The 20,158-nt window shown below is 43.3% G+C and overlaps 1 protein-coding gene across 4 annotated transcripts in view; it reads left to right on the forward strand.

Moving 5' to 3' along the window:
* The window catches only part of LAMA3 (laminin subunit alpha 3), a 212,716-nt gene extending 193,492 nt beyond the window's left edge, over window positions 1-19,224 (forward strand). For all 4 annotated transcript variants that reach the window (XM_053242489.1, XM_053242490.1, XM_053242491.1 and 1 more), the window contains 10 exons: window positions 5,286-5,429; window positions 6,469-6,610; window positions 8,272-8,435; window positions 9,269-9,458; window positions 10,556-10,696; window positions 11,614-11,773; window positions 12,714-12,844; window positions 13,544-13,637; window positions 15,048-15,167; window positions 16,514-19,224. In XM_053242489.1, the coding sequence (XP_053098464.1) occupies window positions 5,286-5,429; window positions 6,469-6,610; window positions 8,272-8,435; window positions 9,269-9,458; window positions 10,556-10,696; window positions 11,614-11,773; window positions 12,714-12,844; window positions 13,544-13,637; window positions 15,048-15,167; window positions 16,514-16,659 (1,432 nt within the window). In that variant the 3' untranslated portion in view covers window positions 16,660-19,224. The remainder of the gene's footprint in view (window positions 1-5,285; window positions 5,430-6,468; window positions 6,611-8,271; window positions 8,436-9,268; window positions 9,459-10,555; window positions 10,697-11,613; window positions 11,774-12,713; window positions 12,845-13,543; window positions 13,638-15,047; window positions 15,168-16,513) is intronic.
* The last annotated feature ends 934 nt before the right edge of the window (window positions 19,225-20,158 follow it).

Raw genomic sequence — 20,158 nt, forward strand, 5'->3', positions numbered from 1 at the left:
TACTTTTGGGTGGGCTAGCGTTTTCTCCTCAGTTCCTTTTCTGACAGTTGTTGTGTTGACACCTTGGACTCCTAGCTCCTCGAAATGACTTTCTGTATTGTGAGAAAGATAAAAATGGACTGTTAAAATTGTTTTGACCTTGGAACGGACCTGACTATTCTTGCACTTTACGATTTCAACTTGGCTAACGATCTACAGGACTTTGCAGCTAACAGCTTCAGACTGTGTTATCGATCTCTGCCCGGATCTCCCAATAACTTGAGTATCTGTTTTTCTGTGCCCTATTATTATGGAGAAAAGGAAAACATTCAAGCGTTGTGTCTGCTGTAACTTTAAACTCCCCTCAGCGGATGACCATAAGCTCCGTTTGTTATGTCTTGGTGAGGGCCACAATACTTCTACTTGTAAAATTTGCCTCACCTTCTCCCACCAAACCAGGAAGAATAGAGCCTTATGTTTGTGGGCTGCTTTATATGATGATACCTTGCACCCTGGGACGTCAATGCCAGGGTCCCCGGTGGATGCCCCCGTACCCTCAACATTGGGTACGGTGTTGAGACTGACACTGGAATCGATGTCGAAATCAGGATCAGCTTCGGTGCAGTCTCAAACCTCGATGGTACTCACCTCGACATCCAAATCTGCAACTTTAAGACTACAAAGCTGCCTTCTGCTTCTACTCACCGAAAATGGCATAAGTCCAGACATTGGGCGGCCAATGTCGAAGGAGAGCCGCTCTCCAAGAAACACTGTGACAAGGGCTCCAAGTGGACCACAACCGATCCACCACCTTATGGGCGATTCCTTCACCGATGACCCTGTAATCTGTCTTGAGCGCTTCCCGGTTTTGCCCTTCAACGCTGAACATCGTGGTGCTCAACTCTCCCTCTTCAATGGCTCAGTGTCGAGCCACGACACCGACACTCTCAACAACGACCTAAATGCCAACTGCTTGAGGCCATGATCACTCTCTTTTGCCTGCTGTGACTCCAGCGCAAACACCATCTCCAGCTGTTAAACTCAGTGCCCAGCATCTCCTTCGGGCTACAGCTTCTCTAGTTTCTTTCGAAATGGAAGCTGACGATACTGAACTTGATTTGGAACAGGGGATGGCACAACATTTGCTCCACATGCTGGATTCCACTGAAAGCACCCTGTCGGCCTCGACCTTTTGTGGATTTTTAAGCCAAGGTCTCGACATCAATGAGAAGGGTACGACTTTCTTGATACCGAGAACTCTGGGAATCCCGCCGTCTCTGGCTCGATTTTCTGCTCACTCTACACCATCAGCCTTTTAACCATTTCACACAGAAACTTGTCCTCACCCTTGGAAAGTACCTGCTGACTGTGTGTCCACTCAAGACTTGACTCAAACATTGGGAGGAAGTGATGCCTCACAGATCGAGTGTAGTCCCTCAAGACTCCCCTCCGACTATCAGGACTATAGGCTCTGGAAAATTCACCAGTCCTTGATGTTGATGATCCCCCCTGCTACACAGATGTCTCCTCCACTGAAGTCACTGAAACCTGTCACTGTCTCGATGTCAACACAAGTAACGCCTCTACCTATTCCAGCCTCGATAGGTATCTCGATGTTGATGCAAGTCACTTCAAGAACAGATAAGGATACCTCGATACCTAAGTATCCTGCTATGACATGCATAGACATGCAAACCGTTTCTATGCCAAGACCCTGTCCTCAAAAGTCTCAACCTATGCAAACGATAACGCTTACCATTTCTGCTGTGACGCAGACAGTGCCTAAAAATAAGGATTCTATCCCTTCGGAGCCCCGTACTGTCATTTGACAGATGATTACGAGTCTGATTTGACTTCTAGCAAAACAACCTCTTCAGAGCATCCTGATGAGCCCCCCTATTAAGGTGGTCCTGGCTGATAAATATCTCGTAATGAGGAGATGTGTTCTTATCATAAGCAAATTTCAGAGATGGCCTCTGCTCTAGGTCTGCAATTGAAGAAGGCAGCTCAAGATGTAGATGACCCTGTCTACACATTTTTCGCTTCAACCGCACCAAATCAGCCTGAACACCTGCCAGTTCTACCAGTCATTTCCACAGCTGCAAAGTCAATGTGAACAACTCTTCAAACTTCCGCCCCACCTCCAAACAATTAGAAAACCTGTATAGAATCCAGGAGGATGGTAATGATTATCTACTAAAACTCTCTTCAACCAACTCTGTTGTAATTGTGCTTTGTCATCCAAGACCGGCAGGCATCACACTGCACCTGGGGATAAAGGAGGACATAAATTTGACACTCCGGGATGAAAGATTTACTCGACTTCATGCCTGGGGATTAAAATGGCAAACTATACTGCCTGTTTTGCGAAATACACCCACTCCCTTTGGGATGAGTTGCACCAAGAACAAAATGATCTTTCCCAGAAGAATTCCTTGCAAGGTTACCCTCCTGACCAGGCAACAGCTCAGCAGTGCTAAGCACCTGGTGGAGACTGAGTCTCGCAAAATGACTACACAATCACTTCTACCCAGGTTTTTCTCTTACCTTGCTTCCACACAACTAAAAATTAGGAACACACACAGCTCCCAAACCCAGGTAGAATGCAGTTTTGGATTGTGTGAATGGCCTCAATGTCTCAACACACAAATACTATCTACTTGGAGGCAACCTGGCACAGGATAAATGTATCTTATGGCAACCAACATGAGAACTGGCTTATTGAATTTTTTTCTCTGTGGAAATTACAGAAATAACAATTAGATTCAATGTTTTTTGTAACAACAGTCATAATACTTGGTTTCTAAGATCATGCCTATATAGTTTTGTGCTCCAATGGAAAACCAGAAGCATAAGAGGACCCTATGTGGCCATGCTTTTGCATAAATAGTGTAGAATCAGATTCTACTCTGATTAATCACAATCTAGGCAGAACAAGAGGAACTCGATTGAAGTCCGTACATCTGGAATGGTAATTAAATGATTCAGACATTTTCTTTCCGAAGTATAGCAGAAAGACAAAGCTGTGTTTGGAATCTATCTATATATTTCTCCTGGGTGTGCCCAGGAGAAATGCGTCCCGGCAGCCCAGCTGATTGGCTGGGCTGCAGGGGGCGCCTGATTGGGTAAGGCGCACCCAGGAGAACAGCGGCGGCGGCCATGGCCGTGGAGGAGACCAGCGGCGGCGGCCATGAAGGCGGAGCCCGGTGGGCCCAGCCGCGGAGGAAACAGACTCGAGCGGGCTATGCTGCGCAGCCAGAAACGCGAGGCAAAGGCTGGACTCACCACCCCTCAGTGCTTGGGCCGCAGGCAAAGCGCCGAGCAGGCAGCGAAAGGAAGGCGGCGGGTGGGCGGCCCCGCCGCAGATTTGGCGGGAGCGATCTCAGGGCGCCCCGCAGCAGCATGGCTGGTGTGGGTCCTCACAGACAGGGTGGCCACGCACTGGGCAAGAGCGACTCTCCCGAGGCTTCTCCGAACGAGAGCCGCACGAAGACAAGCGGGAGTGACTTCGAGTTCTCCTCGCTGGTGGGCGACACCCGGGCTGACCTCCCTGCCCCACCAGCCCGACCAATCCCCGCGACTGAAGGAAGGGAACCGGATCCGCCCCTGTTTGACATTCCAATCTCGGTCAGTGAGTGAGGAGGGGACAGTTCCTGGAAGAGGCTTCCCTTCCCTTCCTTCTTTGACCCACACAGGAATATGGAGGGGTAGCAAGCCAGCCTGGTGCACCATGAAACAGGGCGGGGGGATAGGCAGTTCTAGGAAAGCAATTCCTAGGAAGCGGTGAACCCGGCTCTCCTCCTGGGGTGAGAGGAGGGGGCTAGCTGGAGCTGGGCGCAAAACCGGACACAGGGACAAGCAGTGTGTGAGCGATGAGGCGAGTGGAAGCCCTGAGGGGGAGCACGGAGAAGAAGGAGAAGATGACAGATGGAGGGTGGCTGGGGATAAAGAACCAGCCGTGCTGCAAGGCGGCGTGCATCAACTGCCCCTGTTTAAAAGAAATAGCCCACCGCACCTGAGTTTGGTCCCTGGGTATCCTTTAGGGAGGCAAGATGTGGTCTAGAAAAAGACACTTAAATGAATGAATGAATGAACGAACAAATGCCGAATAATGGAGGATATATCCTGCCCCCCTCCCCCACTTCGGACAGGCAGCTGAGCTTGCTCTCTCCGCTACCGCTGCACCCCTGGGGTAACTTGAAGGGAAGGGCTTTTCACATCCAGAGAAGGGTGGTTTGCTGTTCTTCCTTTGATTAAGACCATCCTTCTAGGATCCAGGAGGAAATATATGCATGGAGTTGTATGGCGTTCTGTTTGCAGCTTTAAACATCGTCTCTCTCTATATCTATATATTACTATAGTGTACACACACACACTCACACTAGAAGGAAAACTGCAGAGATAAGAGTAAGGGGAAACCCATTTGCGGGGTAACCCCGCTAAGTTGGCAAAGAGGCACCTTTTAACATGTTGATTCTCTTTAATGAGCAGGGAAAGAGTAATCTATTTATCAGAATAGGAGATAACTATCAATTTAAGATGAGCCGCCGCCGCCACCACCGCGCTTCTGGGCTGGGCCGCCCCCGCCACGGAGTCCCGCCGCTCCGCCCAGGCCCGCCTTGGCCGAGTGCCGCCGCTCCACCCGGGCCAAACAGGCAAAGACAGACCAAAACCCAAGTCAAAAACAAGTAAGAGAGGCACAAAAAACCCCACAAAACAACAAGGACAAACAAAAAAAAACACCCCAGCCCATATACTTGAAACACCTACCCCCCACAAAAAAACCCTCTAAAAACAACAACCACTGATACACATAAAGAACTGCAAAAACAGAAAAAATACACATGGGAGGGGGAAAAAACAACTGAACAACCAGCCAGATTCACACAACACAACTCCAAAAAGTAAGAAAACTACCGCACAGAAGCTCTGTGCGGGTTCAGCTAGTAATTATTTATCATCTCAGAGTATTATCTTGTAAGATGAGAATGCACTCAGATAGGGTCGTCTTGGTAGTTACCCCAATGTTATGTAATGCCCTCTACCTAGAGATTAATTTGGCTTCATTATTTGCATACTTTTTGGAGACTGGCAAAAATATTTTTTTTGTCTTTGTTACCTGAGATTTGAAGATCGGTCTACTGCTCTTTTTTATCTGTTTTACTTAGTTGATCGATTTTAATTCTGAGGCTATTATTTGTTGTCTGTTGTAACCTACTTTGTGAACAATTGTTCAAATGTAGTCAGTAAATGAGATATGTATAGGTGGCTTGTTTTGAAAATTGCTTATATTTGTCTTGCTCTAGGCTAAAGTTGCTGGTTGATGATGTGTCTGAGTCAAGAATAGATGATGTATTGGGAAGAAGAACAAGGGAAGGAACATTGAGTACACCAATAGTACTGGGTGGGAATAATTTTGAAGGCTGCATTTCCAATGTCTTCATTCAAAGGTATATATAATTCAAAGTTCTGATATACATACAGAGATGAGTTTACTAGGACAAGTTGTGTTATATTCCAAACATCAGTTGAACATTTCTGTCCCTCAGAAAACTCATGTTTTTAAATTTTAAAAAAATCATAATGGCTCAGCTGAAGTATTTTGGGAAATGGAATATTTGCATGCCTGAAGGTTGGACTAAGGGTCATCTACCTGAAAAACATGTCGTATTGTGCAGAGTTTTGGACATCCTCCTCCTGTGTTGACCTTTAGTACCTAGCTTGCCATATGGATTACCAGAGGATCAGTGCAGGTTATGCACAAGCACAGTATAGCTCGCATGGATGGCATGCACTGCATCAGCTTATCAGAGCCCCCAAAACATGTGGGCATAGCCTTTCGATACTTTTAGACCCACTTTAACCACATGAGTATTGCTGAGTGCACCTCCTCATAGCTCTCTGCCCATGCTGCATTGTTGCAGACATGTAGGCTTGTTGCAGACTTAAGCACATGTAACATCATATGTACCTACTATTTTAAAGTATAAATAGTGGGAAAACAATTGTGAATCAGGTTCTGGATAATAGCTTTGGAACATGTAGTTCTTTGGAAGGGTAAGATTGTTCCTCACACCGAAGAGCTATTGAGAGGTTTGCAATATATAGAAAAAATCTTTTTCTGTGGAGACTGTTTGACTGTGAAGTCAACATTTAGCCAAGCTTTATTTCTGAATGCTTTGCCTCTCTCACTGTACTGTGGTCTGTATTTGAGCTGGCACATTGGTAGGTGGCATTTTGATTGGCATTCCATGCCAGTGAAAAATACATTCATCTTCAGGAGTGGTGTTTTCGATGCAGCTGTGCCGTATGAGTTGAGCATCCAGGCAATAACATTTTGAAAGCTGAAAGCTGGCAAATTGTTGACCAGACTGTCATTGACAGATGTTCTGCGTTTTTTCAAGAAATAATGCTTCACCTTAGGTGGCCATGTTTCTTTAGCTAGTCTGGCAATACATTATAACACCTTTCTCATTCTCTTCCTCCTAGGGGTCCTCATCCTCAAATACAGAATCTAACTGGATTTATTAACAAGACTGGTGTGTCCTTAGGATCTTGTAGAATAAAGAAGCAACCACGGCTGATGCTGCTGAAAGATTTAACAGGCGCTTACCACCCAAAGGTCTTGAAGGTTGGGAGTGTAGAGTTCTATAAAGAAAAAAAGTGCCTCAAACCTATATAGCCAGAAAACCTAGCTTCTGTTATGTTACCTAGTTAGACAAGTATGCCTACATTTGCTAGCCATCACCCAGACTAACATCCCCAATAGTAGTATGCAGGAGTTACTCTAGAGGACTACTTAATTTCAATAGGACTACTCAGAGTAAATTAGTCTGGACATCGGCCACTGTATTTACCAATTTTGTTTTAGATGCACAATTGTGTGACACAGTACAAAATTTGAGATTTTTTATATATGGGTGGATGAAGAAGTGAGGCTCATAGGATATTATGGAGTAGTGGGCTTATAGCAAGTATGACCAAACTATTGCTCATAGGTCACATGTGACCCCCAGGTAACTTCTGGGCAATTGAAGGAGGTTTAATAGAGTTAAAACAAAACCCAAGCCCCCAGTGTACATGGTGGAAGACAATAGAGAACTATACTACCTTGCTCCTCCCCATCAATCATGCTCTGGGATTGGGGCTGGATCACATGTTATGCTTACCATAGGGATGCCTCCAGCAAGACCCCCTTGCGAGTAGCAAATTATTGTCTAGTCCATGAAGTTGAGAAGCACATACTGTGTCAGGTGAGAGCACATGGAGACTTAAAGTACTTTCCATGGAGAAGGCTGCTTTCTATTGCAATAGTTGCATATTCTGTGATCCATGGGCATGGGCAGAGGGGTGCTTGTGCCTACCTAGAAGTTTGAATTTACCAAAACATTCACTTTCTCAAAGACCTCTTTAATGCATAAATTAAAAACACAAAACAGATGTTCAAAGTTAGCAGACGTTTTGATGTGACACATCACCTTCAGTGCTATACACATCAGCACTGAAGCTGATGTGTCACATTGAAACATCTGCTAACTTCCAATATCTGTTTTATGTTTTTATTTACGCATTAAAGAGGTCTTTAAGAAAGCTTGTGGATTCTGAAAGATGTGTATTTCATCGTCATTATACATATAAATATATCTAAACATTTTTTTAAATATATGGAAATTAGGGGACTCCAGGAGCAACACACTAATCAGATAGAAGCTCAGCGAAATCTCCAAGACAATTTCGAGAGAGCAAATCATAGCAGACCCCAGTTGCCAGGCCTCGACTCTCTGTGCTATCCTGGAAGAGGGCCTAGGCCAGTATATTCATTGGCTTAGTTAGAAATAAATGCTCTGAGAGCCTGTAGCCCAGCTTTGTGCATCTTTACAACAACCTCTTTATACAATGACAACAATATCTGCATATGAAGGGAGCATTTTAAGGTTGATTTGCAGGTAAGTTGGACAATATAATCATGAACAGCAAGTTGAGAGCTGAGAGAACAGAATAACAGCTACATGTGAAAACCTCTGGCTGTGATTCAGTGATGTCTGAAGCACAGTTCTAAAAATATCCTCAGATCTATAAAATAAAATAGAAATATATTTTCTCTAGAAGAGAAGATAGAGAAAATATAATAGAAACTAGAAGAGAGAAAAGATGTGGATTTTCAGGCAGGATGAGTGAGGAGTAAATCTCAAGGAAAGATTTAACCCCTGATCCTTATCTTTCAAATAATTTGTATTAGATTACTCTTAAAGGTTGTCAGTACTAAAGATTTAATTTCTCTTGCACTTCCAGAAGAAAAAAAACATTGCCTACTTGACGGATGAAAGTGTGCAGCAGAACACCAAGGGCTGTGCTTTTCATGCTCCATTAAATATCGTCACTGAAGCTTATCACTTTGGCAATACTCCAGGCACTCATTTGTTGTTTACGTCTTCCCAAACATCACAGAGAGATAGGTGATTGGATTAATTTTCATGATGTTCTCAGCATTTCTTCTTCTTCTTCAAGGAATTTAGTACTTGGTGGGGTATTTTAAGATTGGCTTCTGAAATACAGCTTTTATGCTGTATTGTAATAGCATGGGGTGAGGAAGGAAAACAGAGGACAAAGTGATAATTGTTTGACTAGTATATATAGATGATGATCTAGTCCTGGGCTTGAAAAAGCTTTCATGCATTGCAGAGTTAAGACTGATGTATATTAATGACTGTCAAAATGATTATTTGGAATTGTTCATTACTGGAAACCCAATAAAATATATATTAAAAAAAGAATGTGGAAGGTTCACATCTCTGTTTAGCCTTGAAGTTCAGTGGGTGAAGTTTGGTAAACCACCTTCTTCCTTACAGGGTTAATTGGAGGAGATAACCAAATGAAACACTGGAGGCCCTGAACATTGTATAGTAAGAAATAATGGCTTACATTCTGAACAGCACCCCACTGATCCAAAAGCAGTGCATGAGTGCTGGTTCCATGCTCCTCAAAAGCCCATTGATGCTGCTGCCAAGCACAGAGAGGTTCTGTGGCTTCTAAGAACTGCGTCCTCGCAGTAGCAACCATTTCCCTATTATTCCCAATGGGAGAAGCATCCTTATGGCAAGGACACTATTCTTAGGAGCCACAGAGCCTCTCTGTACTCACTAGCAGCATTGATGGGCTTTGATGGACTGTGGCACCAGTGTATGTGTGCTCCGCTCTTGGATTGGTGGGCCACTGCGCAGAATGTAAGCCAGTAATTGTATATCTTCTTTTATTTTGTTTCATCTTCCCTGTTCTTTTAATACTCAAGGTCCCATTTTGCCGTTGATGTATGGACATCATCGTCTAGAGGACTGATTTTCTTCACAGGAGACCAGCTGGAGAACAGATACATGGCTCTCTATCTTACAAAAGGACGCTATGTCTTTTTACTTGGTGCTGATGGGAAGAAGATAAAAATCAAAAGCAAAGCCAAATACAACGATGGACAGTGGCATACTGTGAGTATGGGGATGACTTAGCTTAAAAGAATCCAGCTGTTCATGAAACTAAGGCTGCCATTGTGGCCCATCTGTGGTCTATTTGTGGAAGAATTGAGATACATTTTGCCTAACTATGACACTCTCGGCTCCATTCGGGGGGCTCTTGGGAAGCTGATGTTTTGGAGGGTGAGGCCACAGAGATTTTATTGCCAGGGAGAGGAGGTTCCGTCACCTGTACCCCCTGGCTGTTCAGCTTGCTGACTCACTGGGCTTCTTCCAGCTGCCGCTCTCATCAGCTACCGGCTCCTCATCATTGCCCAGCCCTTGCTTGTATAGTCCAGCACAGCAAATCTTGCAAGCTCTGAGACCAGGACAAGATTTCGCCCCGAGACCTCGTGAGAGTTTGCAGGACTCTCACAACAGTCCACAGGAGTCTTTGTATCACTCTCCCTGAGGGAGTCACTGCTGTTGGGGTTCTCCCACTTCGGCTGCCATGGCATCGCTCCCACTCCAAAGTGGGAATGATGGGCAAGGCCCATGTGATTTTGGACGGGCCCACCCAGGTCTCGGGATGAGTGTTCCTCATTCCCCCACCCCTTGCCCATCATGCCCCGACACGAACCTCCCATTTTCAGCTATGATACCAGCTGCACCTTTCTAAAGGCAAAGATGTAACTATCATGGTGAGAGAGCCGACATGGAATAGTTGTAATATCAGACTAGGACTTGGGAGTGCTAGGTGATGCTACATATATGTAGGGAGGAGAGTATTCCACAGTTCAACCGGTGTTTTTTAAAAAGTTGTAGGCTGTGTTAATGGGCATAGAATGCAGTTTCTTGGGGAAAACTTAGCTTTTTTAAATTAAAAAAGCAAGTTTCTAGACCTCATTGTGAAGATATTTTTGAAAGTGTATTGGCAATGCCTGGTGAAATCCCAGGAGCCAGTGATTGCTGTATTCCCAAAGATATAGAATGCTAAATTTTAAAACACTTTCAATAACATAGTCTTATCACTGATAGAATGGTATTAGCTATTCTTACTTTACATGGATACTCCGTACTGCTTGGTCTTTTTATGATGCAACTATTCAAGATTATGCTTATTTCCTGAAAAGGTGGCATTTAGTAGAGCTGGAAAAAAAGTGCGTCTTGTGGTTGATGGTTTGAAGGCTCGAGAAGGAAGCGTACCACATAATTACTCCATCAAGACTGAGTCACCAATCTACCTAGGAGGTGTCCCTTCATTAAAAGTGCAGGTAAATAATGGAGGTGAATGCTGATGTGGTGTAAGAAGAGAATTTATCTATTTGTGCTTTCATCTCAGCCTATCCCTGAGCCTTGTAACAACATTTTCTTTTCTCTTCTAGCTGTAGTAAATAAGTGATAGCCGATATTTGGCAGGCATGTCACTTTCCAGCTTGACTGCCACTGAGAAATGTAGACAGGAAGATAGATGTAGATTCTAGTTTATATATTGAGTCATGGATGCACAGTAGTAACATCCTGACTACATTACTCATCAGAAGTCATATGAAATTAAATAGCCCTTTAGAGTAATTCCTGAGTAGTACTATTGAATTAACTTAGTCTGGAGATCACCCACTGGCTTCAAAGCTAAGCTGTTTCCAGAGGACTGCAACATTTTTAATGCCTCATCAGGAAGAAGCTACTCTACAAATCCCATGTTTGCTAGAGTTTTTCCAGTTTCGGTTTATAACTGTTCACAGAATCAACATTTAGCATTTGTTCCTGTTACACTGTTGTATTACATTTTTGTTCCATGATGCAGAATCTGCCAGATATAGTTTTACACATGGTTTCTTGACCATACATTTATAAGAGTAGGACCAGTTCTGGCTAGCTATGCACCCTGAGGAGAGTGGGGGTGCTCTTCTGTTTCCTCCAGGTTTGCTCGCTCCTGTATCCAATCTATGCTTCCCTTTAGATTTGTGCTTTAGCTTATTTTCCTCCAACGCCTTTGCCATGGGGGTTAAATTTCTTACTACAACTTTTATCTGGAAATCTACCTGACTCGAGAGGAAAAGGAGGTATTTAGTGGTTGCTTGAAAGCTACAGGATACATTTACTCCTAAGTTACCTAGCATGGAGTTGTATATTGCTAAAATACAGCTTATTGAAGTGATCATGAAGTATTTTGAATTTCTGTTTTCAGAATGTACCAAGAAAGAGTTTTATTGGTTGCCTGAGAAACTTTAATGTGGGAGGAAAGCCCATCCATACTTACCATCAGAATAGTGGTGTTCTGCCATGTTTAGATAACACTTTGGAGGAGGGGATCTCTTTCTTCAATGAAGGAGGACATATTGTCATTGGTGAGTATTATTTTATTTTTTCCTGTCCCAGAGCAGTGTACATGGTTATGTATATCCTCACAACAACCCTGTGAGGTAGGTTAGTCTGAGAGATAAGTGACTGGCCCAGAGTCACCCAGTGAGTTTCATGGCTGAACAAAGGTTTGAATTCGGATCTCCTCAGTCCGAATCTAACTACTACACCATACTGGCTCCGGCAGGAGTTACTGGTTCTGCGTAAAAGCACTCGGATGCACACAGAGAGCTCTTGCCATGCACAGGCTAACCCTGTCATTTTTAATAGATGAGAGCAGCTTGTCCCATCCTGACCACAAGCAGAGACCCACAAGGCTGAAAGAGATTCTTAAGGGGCTGACCCAGCTGCAGAGAACAAGCAGCAAGTTTGGTCAGAGTAGAACAGCAGAACCTCAGGCAACTCCAAGTCTGGAAACTTGCTCCAACAACAAGGTCTGGAGCCAAAACAAGCCCTTATATCCTCCTTTGACCTAACTCCCTATCCCAGGCTGTTGCTTGGTTCAGTCTAGCCACTATGTTGTGTTTGCCAGACAGATGGTGGAGATCGAGGGGTGATGATTGTGGCTCCTTGGGGGAAGGAATTCTGGCCGAAATAATACTGTCTTAGTGAGGTTTGAGTTGAATGGGCTCTTTCTTAGCAGGTTCTAGAGCTACTAGGTAATGGGCTGATGTCAGGATCCATGCTTGGCATCTCTGCAACCCACACAACAAAGCTGCCCTGGTTTTCTGGGCATCTTGCCTTCTGAATTAATGACTTGGTTGCTGTTTGAAGCACAGAGCTCTGTGCATGTGCAGAGCTGCTTCCCCCTTTTATTGATCACTCCTGCATAGAGCCCAAATCTGAATCTGGTTAACCATGGAGGGAACCAAGTTCATATTGACATTCTCTTTAACACATGGTTCTCAACTATTTCCATTATCCCAGAAAACACCTTTTTGATGAGCTTGGAATATAGGATCATATTTCACATTCGTCCAAGGAGCCTGACTGGCATTTTAATCCATACTGGCACCAACCAAAGGAACTATTTAACTGTTTACATGGAAGGAGGCGTGGTAAGTTTTGGTTTCTTTATATCTGAATTATACTTAGTGAGGGAGTGGGAGGAAGGGGGTGGGGAGAGGGAGGGAGGGAGAATTCAATACCTTGTATAAAAGATGGTTCTCAGAGTTTTGTCACACTCCGGTGTGTCCAAAAATGGAACCAAAACTGGGGTTATGTAGATTAAGAGATGAGGTTGTGCATTTAGAAACTGGCTTGGTTCTCAATGCTTATTGAGGTCTATGTTGCAAGGTAAATAGATTGCAATATGAGACACAGTTGAGAGAAGGTAAAATCTGCCCGTCACTCCAGACTGTGACATCAACAATGCCATTCACCCCAATTTCAGTGGTGCCCCTGAATATACTCCTTTACTTTCTTCCATAAAAGTGATATTGCAGATGAGTGACTGACTACTAGCTAGTAAAATCAGCTTGAATTAAGCATCAGAGACCTGGAAAACCCACATGTAGACATTGCCTTTCCACCAGAGTGCTCATACACAGAATAAAATTGTCCTTTCTTAAAATTCTGGAGATAGCCTTTATTGGTTTTTAAAGCCTAGCCATTTGGGGCTTATAAATAAGAGGTCTGTCCCTAAAAGGACTGGTAAAATTAATCAAGCTCAGCAAATCTTTCATAGTAGCATATTTGTGTGTCTCTGCTTTTATCTTTTTGTTACTTGTAATTTAAAAGATGTTCTGTTTTCACAGCTCACTGCCTCTGGAAATAATGGCGCTGGAGAATTCTTGACGTCAGTTACACCCCAGCAGTCACTGTGTGATGGTAAATGGCACTCCATAGCAGGTACCGTGCAATCTCATTCACCAGTTCTTTAGAGATGGAATGAAGAGAGAGACAAACATTGTTGAGCTGCCAAAATGTATGCTTTATGTGTTTTTAAAGAAACCACCACTATATTTTTGAGGCATCTTTATTAACATCCTTTAAACGCACAGCAGAATTTGTATCTGTTTGAGACTTGTGCTCATCTCTGGTTGTGTTCTGTTTTTCCTACTGACTGCAGTTCTGAGTGCAAACATATTATGACTACATTCCATAACTCAGTTTGGAATAATCCTGAATTAGTTTCATATATTTCAATGGGATTTTAGCAAGATTATTCTGGAAAAAGTGGTTTGTACAGCTCATACTGCACGGGAGGAGGGAATGGTAAACCCCTCCTGTATTCTACCAAAGACAACTCAGGGCTCTGTGGTCACCAGGAGTCAACATCGATTCAACAGCACACTTTACCTTTACCCTAACTAAATAGATGCATTGGCTGTCATACTGCGAGCCACTCAGTATGTGGCAGGCATGCTTGCTGCTTCTGCAGCACTTTAAACCCTGCTGGAACAGCTTGCAAAGGTAAAGAGGCTGCGTGTCTACTAAGGAGTGCGTCCTTGCACTCTTGCTGTTACTCCCATTGGAAATCATGGCAGCAGCAGGAGTGTGACGACACACGCCTTAGTAGGCACATAGTTTCCCCACTTTTGCAAGCTGTCCCAGTGGGGTTGAAAATGCCATGGGAGTAGTAACTACGCCTGTAGCTTAAGCAGGCAGTTCACTGTGTAGTATGTGAGCCAGCATGCAGTTTGACCATGTGGCTTGGAGGAGTTGACTTTGCTCTCTTTGTGTTGACACCTTAACCTCAGCAATATTCTGATGCGTTTTTGCCACTGAAACAAACTAGCACTACAAATAACATTGCTGCTAGAAAATGTAAGTAGAAATTCCCCCACCTATGTGGGCCAAACTCCATGCTCCTCTGGAGCTGTGTGTAATCTTAGCCCAATGACCCCTTCTCCATTGTAAAGTACCCTGAGAGGGGCTGTTTGGCAGCAGGGAAGCTGTCAGCTCATTTCCCCCTGAAATTCGTCCCTCCCCACAAGGTTCCAGCCATATCTTTGCAACATAAACACAAGCTGAGAATCCGAGCAGAAATAAAAGAAGCTGGGCAGTGAGAGTTTCAGGAGAAAAAGTTAAGCATGACTGCAGTGTAATGTATAGTTTGGCCACATATCCAGGCATCCTGTACGAACATTACATTTGTTCAGAGTAGAAGTGGGTGCTTAGAGACCAAAAAATAACACTTAGTGGGTGTAGCACCAAGGAGAATAGCAGACATGAGTGAAAGGCCCTTGCTGTACCTGCAACTGGCTTTTGCTTTGGGTGGAACAGAAGGCACTGATTGATTTGTCTGATTGTTTACAGTAACACATAAGCAGAACATTGTGCACCTAGATGTGGATACACAAAGTAACTACACTGCTGGACCATCAACTATCCTTTCGACTAGCCCTTCTCAACCACTTTATTTTGGGAGAGTTCCAGGTAGGAGGACTGTTATTAGTTAATGTTTTGTTTTTGCTGCTTTATTTTGCTTTGCAAATGTATGTACTAAGTGGGACATACCTTCTACATCAGAAAACTGCAGTCAAAGGAAAGCTGCTTCTGACACATTCTTAGTGAAGGGCAGGACTTTCCCCTGTGAGTTAGAGAGAGAGGAAAGAAAACCTCTCGCACAGTTAGATGGAGAAAGTGCACAGGTTTTCTGAAAAGTGACATTTTCAGGATTGCACCATAACCTCAACATTTTGACTGCTCCCCCCCCACCCCCAATGTCAGAGCCATTTCATTAATTATCCAGATTGCTTCACACTGCAGAAAGGGATGCTGACCACCATTTTTATGATTGCAATTCCTGGATGCCACTGAGAGATTAAAATTATGCATTACCAGCCTTTTGGGGAATGCACACAAAAGCAGTCCTGGGCAGTGTTCCCTCTTAACAGGAAGTCCTAGATGTTGTTCACTACAACTCCCAGCATCCCCAGCTGCAATGGCATTTGGCTGGGGATTGTGGGAGTTGTAGTCAACAACATTTGGAAATCCCTGTTAGAGGGAACACTGGTCTTGGGTCAGCCCAGAGAGCTTTATGAGGCCAACTTCATACAATATAGATAGATCAATAGGAGGCAATATAGTAATCCACTAATAATCTAATAAAATCACTAATTACAGATAAAATGTAATCTGGAAATTATATTTGCTCCAGATATATAAGAGGGTGTGTAGTCAACTAACTCGCCATCCTGCAATTCACCATCTTGCCCCTTATCTATTAGTCATAAAGTGCCAATATTGGGTTGAGCCAGTTGACTCTCCAGTACCTGTAAATACTATCAGAAGGGAGAAGAGGTAGGGGTGTGTATATGTAAGGGGGGGGGAGGGAGAGAAGAAAACAAGAAATGCAGCTGCACGTTCCTTCTTTCTAAAACTGCCCAAACAAAGGTTTCAGAGAAGAGGTACCCAAGTGGGATGTAACTCAGTGGTAGAGCATTTGCTTTGGCTACAGAAGGTCCCAGGTTTAATCCCTGAGATCTGCAGGTAGGGCTGGGAAAGAGTCAGAGTCTACTGAGTGATTAAGACCTGAATCTCTAGAGAGCCACTGCCAGGCATTTACTGAAAATAATGGCTGCATTCAAAGAAATTTTAATAGTTACACATCACAAAAAAGGAAGTAGCTTGTTTTGAATGGGAATTTAAATATTATATTTCATTTATCATCTGTTGATAAAGAGATCCTGAAGAACATTTCTCAGAGCTAGGCATCTACGCTCTACCCTCCTTTGCCATGTGTACTTTATTCAGCTCCTCTTTCCCCTTTGTTTTCACAGTTAATTTGGAAACACCGTGGCTTCCTGTTCAGGACATGTTCCTTGGCTGTCTTAAGGATGTTAAAATCAATGACAAACCTGTCTTAATCAGCAAAATTTCAGACATTCATGGTGTTGTTAGCTTACAAGGATGCCCTATCAATTAGCTGCCTAATTTGTACCTCCTCAGGGTGAAGTCATCTAATGTACTGTATGAATTGCCACAATATGGTTTCATCTCCTCTTGGTTCTATGTTGTTCTTGCCATGTGTGTCCAACATGGTGTAAGGATGTATGTTTTTCAGAATTGTGGGCTGTGCTGCCATTGTTGAGACTTTGTGAACTGAGTTTTGCTTTTCAGTGTACAATTAACCGTGTGAGGGAGCCATGTGAAATACAAAATGCTGTTCTTATATACTATAATCTAGTGAGATTCTGCTCTCAGGCACAGTGATGCATAACCTGAGCAATTGCATTGACATAACCGCTCAGTCTTGAGGCTCCTGACAAGATGAGCATTGCCCAAATTAGAACTGGAGGACTTTTCAATTGCAAGCAGAGTCTGACCTTGTAGACAGAATTTTATAAAACTAGAAAGTGTTGGCTGCTGAACCAGTTCTTTTATATTGAAGTGTGAATTACATAATGACAAAAAATAATATAAATGGAGTATAAAGCACTTTAAAAAGAGTGGAAACCCAGAGGTGACTGTTTAAAGAGTTTTATGACCAAATAAATGCAATATGCTTTTTAAAAACATTTTGTATGCTTATTGTGGTCATACATGGCCACATTTCCATCAGCTTTAATTAAAAAAGGAGCTTTGGTTGACTATGGACAATTAGTTTAGGCCCATTATTGTACAGGCACGGCAATGCCTTGTAGGTCAGGTGAGGTATAAAACTGTATTCCAACATAATAAGCTCTTTAACAGTACAGTCTTTTGCATGTTTCTTCCCCTGTTGTACTGTTCATTTTCATTCTCTCTCTCACACACACACTCTCTCTCACATGAATAATGGGGGAAATCCCTGAAGAAAAGGGAGAAATTATGGAAATATCTTTGAAAAAGCAGGGTGCAGTGGTGGGGAGGAGAATACTGAAACAATCCCTGTAAAAAATCAGGGAAAAATAATAATGGAAATATACCTAATTCAAATGCATGGAAATAACAGAAAGGTCTTTTTTAAAAGTGTGGGGGAAGGAATAATGGAGAAAATCTTTTTAAAGAGAGATATTAAACTCTTTCCCTGCCCAGCACACACATTGTACTCGTGTAACTTTGCCATTATCCACATCATCCCATTTATTCTGTGTATGCTCGAGTTTGTGTCTCCTGCTGACAGCTTTTACAAAGTAACTAGCAGACCCGGCGCATATGCGCTTTCCTTCCCCTGCTGGCATTCGCCTTCTCTCACCTTTCCCTCGTTGCCCGCTAGGAGCACTTTCCTTCCCTGCCGGGCGCCTAGCCAGGCTCCTCTCGGTAGCGCAGCTCCCGTTCTTGCCTTTCCCTCTCCACCCACCAGCGTTTTCCCTCCCCACCAGGCATGGCACGGCTCTGTCGCTCGCCTCCTCTCAACTTTCCGTCCCTGCCGGCCAGCAGTGCTTTCCTTCCCCCACCACCACTTTCTCCCCGCTCCTCCCGGCAGCCAGGCCAGGGCTGCCCTCCTCCTCAGCCCGACGGGCAAAGGCCATCGGCCATCCGCTTCCTCCTAACCTTCGCCGCCCGCCCTAACCCTAACCCCCTCGCCACCCACCCCACAACCTTCTGAGCTAGTTTGCTTCTCCCCCTGCCTCTCTGCAAGTGTTCCTTGCAAGAGTTTGGTGGCTCTTGCGAGTTTCCCCCCATGCATTCCCCTTCATCCACGCATGGACCGTCTTAGTGAAATAAATATTTCAGGGAGGTTTAATTGTAAACTGCCCTGAGCCATTTTGGAAGAGCGGTATAAAAATCAAATAAATAGATAGATAGATAGATACTTTGTGTCAGTCAGTCTTTATTACAGTCAGAAACCAGCAAAACAAAACAATGAAAGAAAAAGAAAATATATTCGTACAAAATAATACAACACAACTCTGACCCAAATAACCTAAACAGAAGCTACTAACTTACAACAAATGGGTACTCTATAAGTCACAAAAGAATGTTTATTATTGTGGTGATTGGCCAATGGAAGATGTCAATAAAAATAATTTAGATCGAGGCACCTCCTCTTAGAGAATTTCTAAGGGAGGGGCTTTAGAATGGAGGGAACTGGTTATAAATAGAGATAGCAGTTAACTGAAAAGATTAGATAGGACTGGGATGAGCCAGAGAAAGGATCTCCAGAGTGGGACTGAGGGTTCGAGTGGGAGATTAGGTGCGTCGATTCTTACATAAGAGGGAAAACCTCTGTCAGTTAAGTGTGACTAAGAGACATTTATGCTGTGTTATACAGCTGGGGAGGCTGTATTCCAGCAAAGTGTTAAAAGTTAATGTAAGCTCATTATTCCATATCAGTCACCTCAGAAACCTGAAAGGAAAACCTCTATTAGAGAAATAAAACAATAAAACCAATAATTAACCCCAAAGTATATTATAACCAAAGGCCTTACAATTGGTTTACTATCTGTTCAGAAGTTAATCTGTTACTTTGTTTCAGCAACCATTACGCATGTGGCCCTACCTAGTAGAGTAAAATCACAGAAGCTTGTTGAAAAGAAAATAAAGCTTATTTTGGTTTAGAACTTTACATTAGTTTCAATTGAGTCTGTATTTCTTCTCCTCACACTTCCCTCAGACACAATACCATAGTCAGATATAGAAATCCAAATCAAGATAGAATTTGGTGATGGCAGCATAATAAAACAAGTTGTTCTAATAAGAACTAATTTGCCTACTTTCCTTTCACTATCTCTACAACTGGACTAAATTTGGTACAAATCGAGGTCCACAAGTTAGATCTATTGTGCCTCAAAGGTTCACATGTCCGAAATCTTTGAATGAGGTAGGTGACATCATCACAAACTATGCCATTGAGGTTCCCCCATGTGCCCCTACAGCTGTAGCAAATTTGGTTCAAATTGGTAAGGCAGTTCACAAGTTAGTCCATTTGCGCCTCAAATGTTTACAAATCCGCCATCTTGAACTGGGATAGGTTACATCATCATAAATTATGCCGTTAAAGTGTTCCTATGTGTCCCTACAACTGTACCTGATTTGGTTCATATTGGTACAGGTGTTGTGAAGTTGGTGGGGGGACACACACACACACACACAGATACACAGAATGCTGGGTGATCTAATAAGCCTACTGGAAAGTAGGCTAACAAAGGGTTTTGAGGGGGAAAGAAAGGTCACATACATATTGTATATTCTTAACAAATACATTATCACTTAATCTCTCAGACTAAACCACAGTTTCTGACAATAATTTAAAGGAAAATTAACAGAAAAAATCATTGGAATGTCCTAGAAATTTCATTAATATTAGTACAGTAAATATAGATAATTATCTATCTATATATATAATTCTCTAAGGCGTACCCGTGGCTAATTCCATGCATGGCAGTTCTCGTACCATGGTTATTGGACACTGGGGACTCCATATGCAGATAGGGAGGAGGAGCCTGTGATGGTTATGGTCATTTGGAATGCAACGAGAGAGAGAGAGAGAGAGATATTAG

The sequence above is a fragment of the Hemicordylus capensis genome, chromosome 4 (genome assembly GCF_027244095.1).
Source record: "Hemicordylus capensis ecotype Gifberg chromosome 4, rHemCap1.1.pri, whole genome shotgun sequence".
NCBI lineage: Eukaryota > Metazoa > Chordata > Lepidosauria > Squamata > Cordylidae > Hemicordylus > Hemicordylus capensis.